Genomic DNA, 17,977 nt, shown 5'->3' with positions numbered 1-17,977 from the left:
TTCTGCAGATAATGAGAGAGCCCACTGGATGTGTGGAAAATGTTAGAGCATGAAGTGGGCTCATTGCTCTGTTGGAAAAACTGTGAAGCAGGGCACAGTGACATATGTGAGGTATCTACCCCTTTTGCTTCTGTCACTTGCAAGGAGATTGCTTTCCCTTTTGACCTCACTAGCCTTTGCTGGCACTAATGCCTCGCTGGTATTTTGCAGCTGCCCTCTGTATGAGGGACAACAAATGCTGTCTGTACTGAAGTTGCTTGCAAGCGTTGTTTGAGAGGTATTCCATTTTGTAAATTATAAGAATTTTTTGAGACAGTTCTACCTGGCGCTCTGTGGGGGACACAGTGTCCTTTGTCAGATGTATGCCATATGACTGAATTGGTGTCTCTTACTCTTTAAAGAAAGAAGATGGAGTCTGGCTCATTAATGAAAATGTGAAGGGGACTAACACATGTCACTTTCTAGAAGGCAAAAGCTTGGGCCRTTTGTTGTTTCCTCGACAATCTGGAGTTCTACTTCTGTGTCTCCTGTTCTAGGAACAGGCATTCTTCCATGGCACTGATCCTTAGAGATTTCTTTAGTACCAGAACCCATAAAAAGCAGCATTGCACAGGACTGGTGTTAATTTTTAGAGATCTCTACCCAATTTTGTGGGCATATGGCTAGATAACAGCAAAAGGCATTTCTCTACCCTAGGCCAGGCTTTTGTGAAGTTTTGAAAGCTCATTCAGCCAACAACCAGGAAAAATATTACCACACACAGGGCTCTTTGCCTTATTTTTGAAAAGTCTTCTAACTCAATATGTAAGAGAATATTTGGATAACAATATGAAAAAATGACCAAGTCAAAGAATAAGTGCAGGTTTTTGACCAAATCATTAGTAACAATGCCTTCTAATGGAAAAATTTGCACAACTCCAGGGAATCAGTGTCAGCATGAGTTTCTGTAGAAGAGTGGAGGTGGGCCTAATTCTGTAACATTACTTGGTGCACGGCAGGAGGAGTGTTATCCCTTTGTTTTGCTTTCCTCCTGCAGGGTTTTCTTAAACTCTCTTGCGAGCTCTCATCTTTAAAATTAGGAAAATTGTCTACAGATTGCCAGCAGTGCCCTTTCTTTCACCTTTGTCTGACTGTTTGCCTTTGGATCTGACCTCCTTGTACAAATTCAGAGAACACAGAGTAAACAGAAATAGACTGTGAACACTCCAGAGTTGGAAATATTTCATCATATTGCTGTGTGCAGCACAGCAAAGCTCTGTTATGAGTGGGGACCTCTCTGCGGTAGGTCCATATAAATAGGATGTGGGATGATTGCTCCTGGTGGTTGTATCTGTTCTGTTACTTTGAGGAAGCTAGATTTATAGTGAGCAGTGGCTAAAAGTTCATCAGTGTGAGGTGAGTTGTACCAGAGTATTTGACTTGAGTATGTATGGCTCAAACAAGAGCCAAATTTTCACAGAGCTGAATACTAAGAACCTTCAAATGGACTGTGTAAGGTTGGAAAAGAAGCTGGTGGAGCATAGGATAAACAGTGGCATATGCTTATGGAATCTCATTGCACGTTTAGTTGTGATGAACAAGCCCAACTTAGACTCTTCAGTCTTCCAAACTATTTTTATTGTGGGTCAGAGTTAAGGCTATTTAAATACTGATGTTTCTGTTGAGCGTGTCATAGCTATTATAGTATGTGATTTGCAGACTTGCTCATACTTGATATGCTACTTTTTGGTAATCATGTGCATCAACAGTTCTACACATTAACATATTTTGAGGCCGTGTAGGAGTTATGTGCTGGAGGGAGTAAATCAAGCTATGTGTATAAAGTGAATTACAAATGTGGATTATAAGTACTAGAATCAGGGACATTTCATACCAAAATACATCACTTGACTCAAGTGGCCTATTTGAAGACCTCCATTAGCTTGTAGTAATAGCAGGCTTTTATCCATTTTATGTATCAGCTACAGGAGGGATGAGATCAGATGTAGTTATCCAAATGGTTTACCTGCACCCACTCAAAAAAATCCATCTCAAGTGTGGAGAGAAACTTAAGTCACTTTCTGAATGCTTTTGTTGCAGGCTGGTATCAACAACGGATTTGAGACCTTTGATACCAAACGAACTAGCTTCTATCTTTTGATTTAAAAGAGTACCTCTTTTAGCAGATAGCAGTCCAAGACTTCAATCATCAAAACTGCAAGCTTCTTATAGTGCATTTTCTGTTTTACATTTAGAAATGGAATGTTTCTCTGCCTTGGTATGTAACTGGGAGATGCATTCAGATGCTTGGAGGCTCAGAGGCTTTAGTTAGCCATTCTGATACAGTTTTGCAGGTGAAATCTTGGCCCTGTTGTTGTCAGTGGCAAAATATCACCGACTTAAGCAGAGATGGAATTTGACCTTAAATTGCATAGTCATTTGTGTATTCCTGCATTTTGCAAACTTGTTGGCTTCCCTTAAAGAATCCTGCTCCAGAAAATGACTGTTCTCTGAAACCCTACATTCTAATATTTTTTCCATTAGATGATATTTCTGCCTTCAGCTTGAGACTTTCAATGTTAACGTGAGCAGATATGATACTTTCTTGATCAGAGAAAGCTTGCTTGTTAGTGTTAGGTCATTTTCATTAACATGTTAATGTATGTGTAGCAGAGATAAAACAATAATCCGATCTCCCTTCTTTCTTTTTATAGGCCCTCTACAATTCAATCAAGAATGAGAAACTGGAATGGGCAGTGTAAGTATACTGCATGGAATTTAGGAGTTTAAAAATAGTACCTGTGTAGTAACTTGTCTGTACTTTCTATGTCATTGTCTGTATGGATTCCAAAGCCTACAGAAAGTAGCCAGTGGATATAATGAATTTGCTTTTCTGCTAATGAATGGCCTGGCAATACTGCCTTATCTGTTTTACTAACCAGGGGAGTTGCTAATGATAGCAGCCAACTGTGTTTGTAAGGAAGGAGTACATTTCATTTAGTAGGAAACTTCAGCCTGAAAATAGAGAAATTAAATCCTCTTTTGTTCTATGACTGCATAAATAAAACAGATGTTGACTTCTCCCTTTATCMTTCAGTACATTGTGTCAGAACCACTGAATAGAAACACAGGTCTTGGATTGAGTTTCCTGCTGTTGGGTTATTGTCCTGGATTGTCTCCTGATTAACTATGGATAACCTGACAACAGCCTAATATGAAAGATGATAAATTGGACAAAGTCTGATCTCCCCTCATCATTACTGCTTTTGACAGGCTGATACATGTCAAGTATTAAAACATTGCAAAGGAAGAGCTTTAGTTTCTGATCATGTTAAATCAACATTCGCCTGTGCTTAGGTTTTATGTGATCTAGATATGCCAGCAGAGAGGACAAGGGTCTGCTCTAGATTTTGGCTGTTGCAGAACAATGGATTTTGATGTAAGGGAGACGAATGATGTCTTATAACTATTTTGGCTGAATAAGATGTTTACTTGTGTGTATTCACACACCTAAGACCTCATCTTSTGGAGAGCAGCGTATGTCTGGTATGCAGGCTCTTGCATCTTTTGGGGTAGCAGTCCTATCTACTGCCATAGGTCTTCCTACTCCAATGACACCTAAGTGTCCTTGTTATAAGTTCTATATCTTCAACTGAATATCTTAACAGAGCAGGCAGTCTTGCCTGTAAGGGCWGCTGGTCCCAGCGGGGGTTGTAGCCTCTATTCAGATGTATAAGGAGTAYGTTAAATAATGTCAAGAGTAGTGAGGAAAGTGGGCTGGTAATGGGAATCATCACGAAGTGCCGTTTTTGATGAGCCTCATGTGAAAAAGGGTGGGAGACATATTTTCCTAAAATGTGTCGTGGACCTAGAATATGTTATGTGAATCTTATTTGTCCCAACACCAGAGCTGTTTGCAGGACCTAGGTCTTAGCTACTTCATACCCAGCAAAGTCTGTTATGTGACCTTCCTGATGTTACAGATTTCCTGCAGCTCTTGGCAAGAGAGTGTACTGTGTCTAATCTACTTGGGCAGTCTCCAGGTGGGAACTGGCTCATTCCTGGCTTTGCTCCTATGAGTTTCAGTCAAGGTGATTTATGAGATAGCTTACTGCTGTACAGATAACACCACCTTTGGCACGTACACAAACCATCCCATATCCCTTGCTAATGATTTGTTTGGGGAAAAAATGTAAGGCTGGAAGAGGTAGAAATCAGAGTCCTCTCTAAATAGGGCTGTAGGGTATAGGTGTAAAGCCACCTTGTCCCTGTAGAATTCTCCAAGTGGCCAGTTGTCCATTCAAATCTGAAACTCAGAAAGACAGCTGCAACCTGTGTGAAAATCACTCTCCATGATGAGAAACAAGGCTTATTCCAGACGTAGCTGAAATGGTGGTGCTTTAGGCAGGATTGCTAGCTGGAAGAGGGAGGATGCATATCTATCTCTTTCCTTACCTTTATAGAGCAGTGTGGTTAGCAAACAGCCTTGAGACTGCTTGGGCTGGAAGGAGAAAGTAAATTGCTGTCTCCTGCTCTGCTGTCATGATCTGCAGAGAAAGGTGGATGAGGAAGGTGTGTGGTCAGTTCTGTTGTCATGGGACTGGAGGTGATGCTGTCTCTCCCTTCCAAGGAGTGTGCCTTTGCGTTCCCTGATGGAGATGGCAGGGGGAGAAATGGGAGGTAAAGAAAGGTCAGAAAGGGTGTTCTAGAGTCCAGCATAAATTCGCTTGTGATGCTGATGTGATAATGGGATGCAGGTCCTCCAGCCTGAATCCTATTGAGGATCTAAAGCTCTTTCTTGTGAGCTAAGCAACAGTTGAAGAGCTTCTCATGCAGTGCATTATTTGTTGGATTAATGGGTGTCAATAAGTCCTTAGGCAGAGGAGGCTGACAGTGATGAATGAGATGGGAAAGACTGCTGTATGATGCTTCTCTCACTTGTTACAAACGACGTGTCATCCTCCTAAAAGGTCTGCTGTCCATTTCCAGTAGAATTGCAGTCTGGTCCTAAGCCCATCAAAAAGAGAAGCTACCAACGGTTCCAAATTTGGATCCGTATTCAAGAAAAGTGTCACTTTACTCAGCACATGTACTTCCAATGTATTTCCAGAGACATTCAGTAGGAGGAATATTAATTTATCCTTTATGAACATGGAAATGTGAGTACAGCTCTGGAAGAGAAAATTGCATTACAGTTCTTTTTCTACAGTAGTTCTAAGTCTAAGCTCTACCAAAGGTTAAAGTGAATCATATACTATGATCTGTGAAATGTGAAACACATCTGCCCTGGAAGTCATRGACAGCTGGTAGATGTCGGACTGGGTATGCTCCCTGCCCACTTCCCCACAATGCTATATTGGTCACTTTCCATGATAAAATCGCCAGGGAATGTTCTCCCATTTATTTTAGTTGCCTTTAGTTCTTCAGTTTCCTGGAAGATGAGAGAACACACCTTTTTGGAAAAATTAACCATCAGAAATATGATTATTCTAAGTCTTATACCATTCTATGTTTCTGCATTACTGCATATGTACAGCCATAGATTCCTCCTACCTACTGGACTATACTTCAGTTCTTTGAATTACAGATGGGGGACTAAGCGCAGTGAGTAGTCATCAGGCCTCACTGAAGTCAGTGGCAGAAATTATAACTGACTGCAGTGAAGTCAGGTAATATTTTATCCAATTAGTTCAATACATCCAGTTTTCAGTGTGCTGAGGTCACTGGAACCACCCTAGGAGTGCAGTTAGCCTGAACAATTGTTATGTAATTCTTCATGGTTCTTAAACTTCCCTAAASGACTTGGTATGTTTTCAAGAGTGTTTTTTTCAACTATAATATTGTCAGATGGTTGCCTCTTGCTCCTCTACCCCAAAATCACCCATAAGATTAAATGAATTCAAAATCTTTGTGAACATGAACTGTGGGAAGATATTAAAAGAATTGGGTTTATTTAGTCACAAAAGAGAACTCTGATTAGAGGCACCTGAGTGTATTTCTTTAATATATAAAAGGCTGTTGCAAGGAAGAGAGGAATGAAGTGTTCTTCACGCACATGGTAGATAGGCTAATTTGAAACAAGAGAGGTGAAGGCTAAACATAGAAAGCTTTCTGACAGTAAAACTTTTAAATCAGGGAATATATTTGTCTGGACTAGCTATGGAATTGCTTTCAGTGTACATTTTTATGAACTGCTTAAACAAATTTCTGTCCAGAATGGGCTAGAARTAGTTGTTTTAGCCTTAGAGGTAAAGAAGTAGATTAGATGTCCTCTTAAGTTCCTTTCAGTCCCATTGTCTATAATACTGTGGTCGAGGTTTTGCATGAGTTTCTCATCCTTCTGCTTTTGCACTGGTCGTTGTCAGTCTTTAAGGTGAAGAAGAAAATTGAGTTTGATTTCAAGGGCACCAGGGCTTTTTGTTTTGTTTCTGTAATAGCTACATGGAAATGCTGTGGTAAATATTATTGTTCTCCATTGTCTATAATGTTATGTCTTCTTCCCTTTGCAGGTAGTAGGAATAAAAAATAGCATAACCTTAGAAAAGGGCGATAATCTAATATTAACATTTGAAACCATGAACTACTGCTTACAAGACTGAAGAAACAAATGGGTGCTTTTGAGCCATTATTATTATTAAAGCCTTCTTCAAGCAGGATGATGTAATTTTCAGGAAAACTTTATGGTTTTTGGCCAGTACATTACAAAGCTTTATTTCTACAAAAGCTTAGATATGGACACGTTATCTCATTTTTTGTTGTTCTGAACTCCACTGAGAAATCAMCTCTTTCTAGCTGGAACAAAATAGGTAACTGAGGCAGTGGTGTTGGAGGAAAGCAAGGTCATAGAAAAAGGAACCTGCCAAACTGGATCTTCTTTATTTCCTGTGGCAAACTATTATGCTGAGACTTGAATGGATAATGACCTCTGTGCTGAAATCCTCCTTTTCTAGGTCAAATTCAAAGATCTCTCCCCATGATAATTATCTCTTATAATCTCAAGTTCCAGGAAATTAAATTTTCAATTTAACAATTGGTTTTAGAGCGGTCATCTGGTGATCGTCTAGCTCTCTATCTTCTCTCCTGCTTTTGAGAAAGACGTCATGGAGGACTTCTCTCCACTGGTTCCTCAGGTTGATTTCCTGATACAAATATTACCAGTTCCACAGATTTGTGTAATTGTGTGTCACAAATCAGACTTCATTTTAAAATGTCATTTTTTAATTGATAAACTCAATCTTTTACCATGTGATGTGTGATTCTGTTTGAAGTAATGCAGAGAAGAAGTAGACTTTAAAAAATGAAGGGCTTGACCCTGTCTTTCCAGCTTAGTGAGTTTGAAATCTTCCAAGATGAAACCTAAAGTCAAGTCTTAAAGCGTAACAAACGCATTTTTGTTATGGAATGACCTGAATGTTGTTTTTCTTGGATAAGATGATAAAGGAACTTTTCTTGTAGGAGGTCTTTTGAGGAGAGAGGCAAAAATGTATTTCTTCACCAAAACAGCAACATCAGTATTTTTGCACATGTTTCAGATCTGTGTGTTCAAGGAGGCAAGTATTTTCTGATTTTCAGTGATCACACATGTGGCTCACAACACTGCTGCTTTTCTTTCCGTGGCAGAGTAGGCAGGTTTTCATTTTGGAGAGCTGGTTCTCATGGTCAGCCTGTGTCGTGGTGCACAGCCTGTGTCCTGGTGCACTGCTCCATCTGCAGGTCTTTTTCCAAAGGGACAGCCTAAAGGAGATAGCRGTGAAGCTTTTCCTTTTGGAAAATTGTGCAAATAGTTTGTGACTCAGACYGTGTCTTGGAAAGATTTACAGACCTGTTCTTCCAGCAGTACGCCTAGAGAGCAGAGACACTGGTCCCCTTTCTGCCCCTGGAGACGGGTTACAAGAGCAATCACTTTCAGAGGCAGCGAAAGGAATGATCTCCCTCTGCTGTCAAGGACAGAAAAAYCTCCTAAAACTTTTGAAAACCTGGTTGCACCAAGATGCTGATGTTTTGTTACAGAAATCAGTGTTGGTAGCAACATCTTTTCTCTCTTTTTTTTTTCCTTCTCAAAAGGCACAAGGATCTTGCTGTGCCAAATGGAAAGCCAAGGCCTCAAAACCAAAACACAAGAACCTGAGCACTGGCTGTGTGGCACTAAATCCACAGCACTGACTATGCCTGCATAGAGGTACGAGCCACTGTCACCCCAKCATCACTGATGCCCTTCGCTCTAGGAACATTGCAGACCATGAATAATCTGTTAGAGCCATCTGARGAAGAGGAAGTAGTTTCAATTCTAACAGCCAGTGATTTCAAAGAAAGATCAGTCTTCAAGTGTATATATTGAGAGGTCAAGTGAATTTTCTCTAGTTCACTCTTCTTGCAACAGTGTCCAGAAGGCTGGTGAGGAGTAAGTGCAGATGGATGAATCTTTGAGACCATTTAAAGGAAAGTTTGTCCAGTTCTGAGCTATTCTTCTAAAGCCTTATGTTCTGGACAGTCTGGCAAGAGTGTGTCTGTTTTAACTAGTCCTTCATCACCTTTCTTGCAGACCGTGTAAGGATCTGTGCTTTGATCTTTGATCAGTCCCCAGTTGACTCTGTTCCTGGCCAGTCCTATTTAGCCATCTGTGGAGGGTACACAAGTAAAGACTATTACTGGAGCTGTTCTGCTGTTTTGAATCTCCTGCTTGCTTCTTATTCCTGACCACTGGAGCAAAATGGAGCATTAGAAGTGGGTCACAGAGCCCTTGGCTTTATTTCCATTATAGGTTAAGATTGAAGATCAAAAGGGGATAGAGGCTCTTTTTATTTCCTCAGCTACTCATCCATTTATTCATGTCTCTGTAGTGAGTGCCCCTTGGCTCTTTGGTCCCCTTTTTGGATCTTATGGACTGGACTGGCTCCTGCCTCTTGACCTCCAAACCATTTATTTCCTATGTCAAAGCATCCAGCTCTCAAAAGCACCTGAATCTTCTGCATCTCAAAGGTGTCCCATTTTCAATACCCATTAAAAGTTTGTTTCTATCTGGTAGTCAGGAGAGCAGGTGCCATTTTGCTGGGTTTTGCCCTATCTACAGTTGTCTTTTGAAGAAATCCTTTCTATCAGCTCCAACAGAGATGCTGATTTTGAAAGTACTACGCCTGATAACAGTGCTGTCCAGGATTCCCATGTCTGCTTATCACAACACCTGTGGCTGCCTGATTGGAAGTATTTGGTGTATTTCCCCTAGACTTCTGGTCAATACAGGATAATGTGCTCACAAGGAAACAGCTTGTTCGAAAAGATACTAAGCCTTTTGCTGCATTAGGTCTCTGCTGACAAGGAGAAATCCGCTGTGTCCTTGGCTGAGATCCCAGAATTCACAGGGCACTTCTAAATTACAAATCAGTCTGAGACCTTATGTCTTGCAAGAGATTTTAGTCTGGATTAAGCACCATAAGTTACAGAATTATGTAGGCAGAGTTTGCTTCTGAAATTGACACATACTTAAACAACACATGTTGTGAGGTGGTTCAGATTTCACTTGTGGTTGTCACCAGCCAGTTGGAGAAATAGACACAGGGGCAGCAAAATTTGTCGGGAATTCCGGCACTTTTTAGCTAGTGGAGGGCTTCAACCAATGTATGCATGAAGCAATCTTCTTTGACCAACAAAAAAATTATTGCAGATATCTCCGTTCAGGGGTGGGAAAACGCACACTAATAGGCTGAAGGATGCAAAGACAGGTCTTCTTTGCAGGAATCAGACTTTCGGATGAAAGATTCATTTCTCTTCATCATCAGACATTGCCAGACATCACCATGATGGTATGGTACACTGCCAGGCCAAAAGGAGCTATCACTACATCTCTACAGCTAAATAAAATGTCTGTCATCTTTCTCTAACTCTGAGACCGAATGTCAATTTATAGCAGTCCATATTTGTACTGTTGAAGAATCTTACCGTCCAAAACCGGGTCATGCTTCTGACCTCGATTTGGATTCATTTTCTTTGCTGTTATAGCAGTCTGTTATCATTGTATCTTTTTGTACTAAGTGATGCTATAGAAGGCCTTTTCAGCAAAGACTGTCCTTCTGCCCTAGCATTTCTCTGAAGGTGTTTATTTGGGTGGACATTCCAGTAAGTGAACATTTTACTCATTCTCCCTGATGCACCCTCATAAGTCACCTTGGGAGGAACATGTTGGGTCTCAAAGGAGATGGGACAGCTCTGTGCTCAACAGCAGCCATGACTTTGAGATGCACCATCCACCAAGATATTCTCTGATAACTGTCATCCTGGTCTTATGATGGACACCCTTCACAAGGGTGTTTATTTTCCTGGCCACCTTCTCCTTTTTGCCTTTGRCTGTGTCAAGCAGGAAGGTGCTCATTAGACAGGCAATGCATGTGAATTGCTGAAACGGGTTGCATTGTTGTCCCTGAAAGCTGTGTTGAATACATTGAACTAATAAATAACATTTTGAGCAACATTTTGTTTCTAAAACACAGATAGCATAATTCACTAGCTGTAATTTTTATTTTTAAATTACTACTTTTATGCCACTCTCTGGAGGAGAATAAAGAAGAGGAGGCAGAGGCTGTGTTTCATATACTGAGTTAAGGGGTAGGCCACAGTGATCTGTAGTAATCTAATTCTTTTCATCTACATGCAAACTCATAAAGAAATTGGAGATTTTTCAGAAAAGCCCAGCAGGCAGATAGTTCCTATTTTAGTACTTATTTAACTGGATGTAAAAATATTTGAAACTGGAGGACACAGAGCTTTCTTAAAAGCTTACCTTTCGGGAATGTAAAAAACAAACTTGGGCTTTTTTGAAAATTCATCTCCCCTGACCTGTGCTGGTGAGGTAGGTGAAAAGAAGTGTTACTGTAACATGTCTGTGTTTTAGTACATGTCTTGATTCCTTTTTAAATAGGGTCAACTTTAAAGAGAGACATGCAGTGTGCAAGAATTCCAAAAATGTAACCTTACTGTACATTTGCTCATTTGTTTTACCTTACTTGTTATCACCTTTTTTAGAGATGAAGAAGAGAAAAAAAAGTCTCACTCAGATGGTACTGATGAAAAAGATAACGGGAGCCAGACAAAGGCTGTTGGTCGCATTGGCAACTCTAATAACCCATTCTTAGACATCCCTCATGACCCCAATGCTGCTGTGTATAAAACAGGATTCCTGGCTCGGAAAATCCATGCAGATATGGATGGAAAGAAAAGTGAGTATCTTTCACTTTGAAAACCTCATTTGCTTGTCATCTCTGCACAGTGCTTCACATGACGAGACTGTGTGCTTCTTAAGGCATATAGTGCTGTTTCATTAGGGGAGATTGCAGTAATTACAAATGATACAGCAATTGGATTATCATGCTATTGCTGTCATGGCTTACTTCAGTCCCACTTGCAGCAGCTGTTATGTGTGTTTATGAGGAATAACGGGCTATAGGAAGTAACGTGAATCTTTTGTGCTAAAAAAAAGTGAAGTTCATTGTTTATAGAAGTGAAAACATTTTCAGGCAACTTACAGTAGCTGTTCTGTAGTAGTTCGGTAATTTGCCTTTTCCTTATGTAACACTGAATCAAAAACAAAACTGTTTCTAATCTCCCTTTCCCTCCACTTTTATTTTCAAAGAAAGTATTCCTTATGTTGGTTTGGAAAATCCTGTAACTCTTCCTTTCCCTCCTTTCTCAGCCTTGGAATCTCATATACTGGGGAATTTCAGCAGCTTTTTGTGACAGGCAAAGTTACACTGCGCAGTTCCTTCCTGCCATTTCTTTGTAATAACCTTAACTCATTTGCTTTAATTACCCTCTTTCTTCCTTGTCCTACTTCAGTTGTGGTACACTAATTATCAAAGGCCTTTGATTTACTCAGGAGTGTTTYTTTCTTTTGGTGTATTTTCATTTGTTTGTTTTCTATTACGTTTTTGGAAACAGCAAAGGCTACATAGAGCATCTGTTTTTCCCTGATCATTGTTGATCATTTGTAATCAGTAATCATTCATATTACAGTTGCTGGACTGAATCCAAAAGGCAAAATCTGACTTTGTAATGGATTTTGAGTAACTGCAATTCCCTTTAGCTGGACTAAGCTTTTCAGAGTTTGCATGTTCTGCGAGTATATTTTAGGAGGTTAATGTTTTCAAGCTGGAGGCTAAAACAACTGGACAACTAAAACCATGTGGAGATGTCGAAATCAGTGACCTCATTCTTTCTGATGACTGGGTGTTCTGAATAGGTTCCTCTTTATTTAATTTTGTTTGTTTAACCATAAAAAGTAAAGGTATATGGTTGCCTTTGTTGACTTATTTCTTTAACTACAAATGAGTAGAATCACTCACTATGCAGCCCCCTGGATGTTGCCATTTCTGGGATAATCATTTTATGTGCAAGGTAATTAGGGCTATACTTTCAAAAGCTCCTGTGTATTGTAATGGCCTGATCGCACTGTCATGCAAATACGTCAAAAATGTACATACTGACTTTTGAGTTTCAAATAAAATGAAACTTGGTTTTAAAGATAGTGCTTTTCATGTTTCATTTTCTAACGGTGGTGTTGCAGTATAGAGTTTAACCCCTGTAGCACAGCAAATGAGGTGATATTCTCATGAAAGGAGTACTGAGGGCTAAATCACTAGCCAGTCTAGAGGAGAAAAACATAATAATGGCCAATGGCTGAAAACTGAACCAGACAAATGCTAGTTGGAAGTAAGGCCCACAGTGTGAGGTGAGAATGATTAASCTTTGGAGCTAGGAACTAACCTGGTTCTTCCTCAGCGTCACTTGATGTTCCCAGATGAGGATGGGATGCATTTCTGAGAGTGATACTTTAGCAATGCTAAATCCATTCCTATCGGAGCCTTCAACTTGAATTCCCTTCTATTATTTGTTTCTTATAGATAGTTTTGAGCTGGAGGTGTTATCTCTGGTATGCTCTTCCAGCACCACCTTTAACCTACTCATATTTTTACTTTAGGATTTTATTTGCCCCCGCTTCCTTCCTTCCCTTCTCCAATGTACTCTGCAGGCTGTGGGAAAAGAGTCTAGGGGCCAGGAGCTCTCTGCCAGTGCTTCCATGTGCACAGTGGTTGCAGGAGGAACAGATGCTTTTGTGCGGTGTTGCAGCCTGGGCAGAGACATGTTACTTCTGCACAGTGTGTTCCACACGCAGATAAAGGGAGAAAGATTTTGTCGTACTCAAATCTCTGCCCCTACACTGAGCTCAGACCCTGCTGTGCAGGGGCAGGGCTGGTGCCTGCAGGAGCACAGACCAGATAGCTCTGGCCTGTTTTCTGCATTGCATCCAGGGCTGTCACCCAGCTGCTTTCATACTCTTTCTCGCAGCGGGTATATGCTGGCACTGTATTGAGTTGCATTGTCCTTTGAAATGGAGAGTACAAAGGAGGTTTAACATAGGACTAATGTAGCTCTCCTGTTGCCTAGACAAAGTGTAAAAATGGATCGGAGTTAAATGGGTTTTCATTTGTTTTCTTTGCAGCTCCCAGGGGGAAGCGAGGCTGGAAAACCTTTTATGCTGTGCTGAAGGGAACAGTCTTGTACTTGCAGAAGGTAAAAGAAATCACTCTCTTTTGGAAACTCATTAAAGAGGGATAAAGCAGCAGGTATCCTCTACTCTCACAGCTCACCTCCAGGTTTCTTTCCCTCCAAAATGCAATATAGCTGTTTACTGTGTCCTCACCACTGTTTACACACTCCTTCAGGCATGAAACCTGGCACTGATTCCCTCCCCCATTTCATGCTGTCAATTTCAATCCTGTTGTCCCCATCACATATGCACCCCATCAATTCCTGTTTATAACTTTGCTGTCACTCATGACTGATAAAATAACTGACGTCACCAGCAAAGATAGCATCATCTCTCTATGTCTTATACACATTTCTCTGAGCTGCTTTTAACACCTCAGTTTGTAAGTATGACTGCCCCTGCTGTGAGGCCATCCTTCCTCTCCCCTCTTTTTTGCAGCGTACTTTTCCACAATGACTGCAAGAGCAGCTGTAAAGCAGTTTACCAACAGCTTGGTCCTGGTAGGAATCTGCACCTTCTGCTCCCTAGCAAATTTGTAAGATACTTTTATTCCCAAAGCAAGATGAAATATTATCATTAAAAAAAAAAAAAAAAAAAAAAAAAACAAACTCCTTGCCAGCAAGAAGTCTAAGAAAACAGCAGCTGTAATCCCTTTAGTTTTTCAGTGCAAGCTTTTATCTATTATATGACAGTTTTAACTAGTCTCTTGAAAATAAAATACAACATATGATCAAGAACTGAGAAAATCAAATAAGTGGTAGCAGCAAAATAGATTGATAAGGCTTTTTGCTTCCCCCCTTATTCTCTAGCAAACATAAATGAAATTAAACATAAATGAAATGTTCATGAAATAGRTAGTGTTTGTCCAGACTACACTGTTTTGTAGAAGTCTATTCCACTGAAAGCCTTTTTACACTGTGCGTTTTGCAACTATCAGGCAAGAAAGTTCATACTGCTGATTCCTCTTCCTCTGCTCTGGTTTTCTGAAGCTGGTTATTTCCCTGGAGCCAATCTAGATGCTGCTGAAAGGTCTCTGAGAAGTAAGAGAGTGGTCTGGATCAAATTCTTTGCAGTGATACAAGGTGGAGGCTGTGGGAGCAGTCCCTGCTAAAGAGTGCTGAAATACTGGAATAGACATAAGAACCTGCAGGGAGGAGGGGAAATTTGAGTCAAAAGGTGAATGTGATATCAGAGAAACCAGAAGCAGGTCTGAGTCTCCCTTGGCTGAATCTTTTTTTCCTGGTCTTCTTGTCAGTAGCAGTTACAAATAAGGTGGCCTTCCTGGCAGGTTTGGATGTGCTCTTTCCTAGGTGAATTGGAGTCAGATACTTTGATTTCTGAAACAAGTCATATTTAGTGTTAGTCTGAAAAAGGTTTCCTTARCGTAAAGTAAGAAGGTTCCTTGTCCATAATGCATGAATTAATTTTTTAATGGATACCTGAGGGGTGGTTAGCAAGCTTTCAAGAAGAAGAAATAGAGAAGCTCTCTGTTTTAGAATCTTAATTAAGTACTGTTATGATTATCACGGGAATATTATGTATTTCCTGTTTGACACAACATACAGATGCTGATGTAGCACCCAATTTTCCTAGAGAAGGTTGTTCTTCCCACTCTCCCCCTTCATCCTTTGGAAAGCAAGAGAGTAATTTCACATCTCACTGCATCTTTGTAGAACAAAATATGTTGCTGGATTTCTTTTTCTTACTTGTTTGTTACTTGTATGCTTGGCAGTTGTCATAGTACTTGAATTCTGTGGTTACTCTGCAGAAGTTGTACTCTGCTACTTCGTCGTGAAGCCACTTGCACTTGAGCCACTGTACACAGTGAAAAAGAGGACTTTTAATTTAAGGTTGGAGGAAGTTGATGGAGGGTCCTAATGGGAACCAATTCTTTCACAGACCAAGGGGGTAGTTGCAAGCCTGCGTGTCTCTGTTCTCTGCTCTGCCACTAGACATCCAGTTGTAGCAGTGAAATGTTCTTGAATTTGCCTTCAGCTCCAAAAGGTCCAGCAGGGCTCCACTTCAACCTTGCCATAAGCTTTCTTCTATTAGGGAAATGGTATTGCAGAAACTGAGGTTGCCAGAGTTTTAAAATGTGTGGCTAGACCAAGCTTAGTTGTAGCATAAACTGCTGAAGTGTGATTTTCTTCTGCAGTATAGCAGGAGACTGAAATTATCCTAATTTCAAAACATTCAGGAGCGTTTTAGAACAGCTTGACTTCTTTGCAGAGCTGCAGAGCTCTGGCATTGGTCATGGGCAAGGGATTTCCTTGCCCTTCTTTGTCTCCTTTCCTGTTTATGCAGTGCTTAGGGCAGGGTGCAAATGCATATACACACACGCATTTTTCTTCTTTCTTTCATTATTTATTCCTGTGGAGGAAGGAGCTGTGATGAAGGTTTCAGTGCACTAAGCACTATTTAAGCAGAGAAGAGGTAAATTTCACTGTTAGGTGCTGTATACTACCCTTAGTCATCACAGGGTCACAGAACAGTTGATGTTAGAAAGAACATCTGGAGATCATCTAATCCAATCCCCATACTCAAGCACATTGCCCAGGATTGTGTCCAGAGGGCTTCTGAGTATCTCCACGGAGGGAGGCTCTGCAGCCTTTCTCAGCATCATGTCCCAGCGCTCTGTCAGCCTCACAGTGAGAAAATGGGTTTTCTGTGTTCAGACAGACCTCCCTCTGTGCCTATTTGTGCCCATTGCCTCTTGTCCTGCCACTGGGCACCACTGAGAAGTTTGGCTTCATCTTCTTTGCATCCTCCTTTCAGATATTTAAATGCATTGGTAAGATCCTCCTTCAGTCTTCTCTTCTCCAGGCTGAACAGCGCCACCTCTCTCAGCCTCTCCTTGTATGACTGATGCTCCAGTCCTTTGTTGTCTTGGTGGCCCTTGGCGGGACATGGTCCAGTACGTGCGTGTCTCTCTTGTCCTGGCAAGCCCAGGCACTCCAGATGGGCCTCACCAGTGCTGAGCAGAAGGGAAGATCACCTCTCTTGACTTGCTGGCCACGCACTACCTAATGCAGCGCAGGAGGCTGTTTGCCTTCTTGGCCACAAGAGTGCTTTGCTGGCTCATAGTCATCTTGTTGTCCACCCGCCCCCCCAGATCCTCCTCTGCAAAACTTCTCCAGCAGGTCAGTCCCCAGCCTGCACTGGTTCATGGGGTTATTGTTCCGCAGGTGCAGGACTCTGCACTTCTCATTACTGAGCTTCATGAGGTTTTCCCCTGCCCATCTCGCTGGCCTGTTGAAGACCCTCTGAATGGCAGCACAGCCCTCTGGTGTATCAGCCACTCCCCGCACTGGCAAACTTGCTGCGGGTGCACTCTGTCCCATCATCCAGACCGATAATGAAGAAGTTGAACAGTATTGGCTCTAGCACTGACCTCTTGGGGATACCACCATCTACAGACCTCCAATTATACTTTGCACCACTGATAGCAACTCTCAAAGCTCTGCCKTTCCACCTCAATATCTACTTATCTAGCATATGTGCTAAAGTATGCTTTATCAGCTGGTGTATGAAGATGTTATGATAGACAGTGTCAAAAACCTTACTGAAGTCAACATAGAGAACATCTGCTGCTCTCCTCTCATCTACTGGCCAGTCATTAACCACATGCACAAACCTCTACATCATTGCTTCTCTTGTTTATATGTACCGTTACTGTTCCTTCAGGATAGTATTCTAATAGTAATAGTTTGTCACAACTGTCATTCCCCAATGGGTAGTGTGGTCTCGAGTCTGCTCTGATTTAGTTTTATTACCAGTCTTGTTATCGCTGTTTTACTGTCAAAGTCCATATATGACAGTGGTTCCTAAATGATGGTGATTTGAGATTTACTGAGGAGCTCTCTGGACAGTCCTGCTTCTGCTCCCAGGCTTTTTTTCTTCTATTGGAACTCTTCCAGGGCTAACTGTTGTGCTACATATTTTTTTTATTATTTTTAAATGAGTTATTTGAGAGAGATGTTTTCTTAATCAGTAAGCACAGAAACCACCAGAGGGGCTCAGTGGAAGCATTCACAATTAGCCAACTAGACTTACCTGCACAGTATTATGTAAAATGAGAGATTTGACATTTGGGATGTTTGACCTGTCTCTGGACATCTTCAGGCCAAGGTTAGTTTCATACCCTCTGTGTTTACAACAAGAGAAAATAACAAGGTATGAATGTAATAGAATGTCTATTACTAGATTGTTGTGGGATGTACAGAAGAAGTTTATAAGGAGGGCAGGAAAAGAGGTTTGTAAGCATGACCATACTTCCTTGCTAGAAATTGTTTCTTGGCAAAGGGTGCAGGACACAAGCCTTCCTGTTGCATTTGTGGTCTCCTGAGTGGTCTGCAACATTGTATCTCTTAGATATGGCTTCTTATAATCCTGTGGGTTTTCAGGGATTTTTTTTGTAACTTTTCTCAAATAAGTTTCCTCTATTTAATAACAAAGACACAC

The 17,977-nt window shown here is 41.0% G+C and overlaps 1 protein-coding gene across 6 annotated transcripts in view; it reads left to right on the top strand.

The window, feature by feature from the left end:
* PSD3 (pleckstrin and Sec7 domain containing 3) overlaps positions 1-17,977 on the top strand; it is a 119,550-nt gene that overhangs the window by 78,717 nt on the left and 22,856 nt on the right. For all 6 annotated transcript variants that reach the window (XM_085317738.1, XM_085317724.1, XM_085317748.1 and 3 more), the window contains 3 exons: positions 2,694-2,737; positions 10,996-11,189; positions 13,469-13,539. In XM_085317738.1, coding sequence (XP_085173864.1) covers positions 2,694-2,737; positions 10,996-11,189; positions 13,469-13,539 — 309 coding nt within the window. The remainder of the gene's footprint in view (positions 1-2,693; positions 2,738-10,995; positions 11,190-13,468; positions 13,540-17,977) is intronic.

The sequence above is a fragment of the Rhea americana genome, unplaced genomic scaffold (assembly GCF_003343005.1).
Source record: "Rhea americana isolate MKP2758 unplaced genomic scaffold, rheAme1 scaffold_115, whole genome shotgun sequence".
In the NCBI taxonomy this organism is placed as follows: domain Eukaryota; kingdom Metazoa; phylum Chordata; class Aves; order Rheiformes; family Rheidae; genus Rhea; species Rhea americana.
This window is presented reverse-complemented; position numbering and strand designations above follow the sequence as displayed.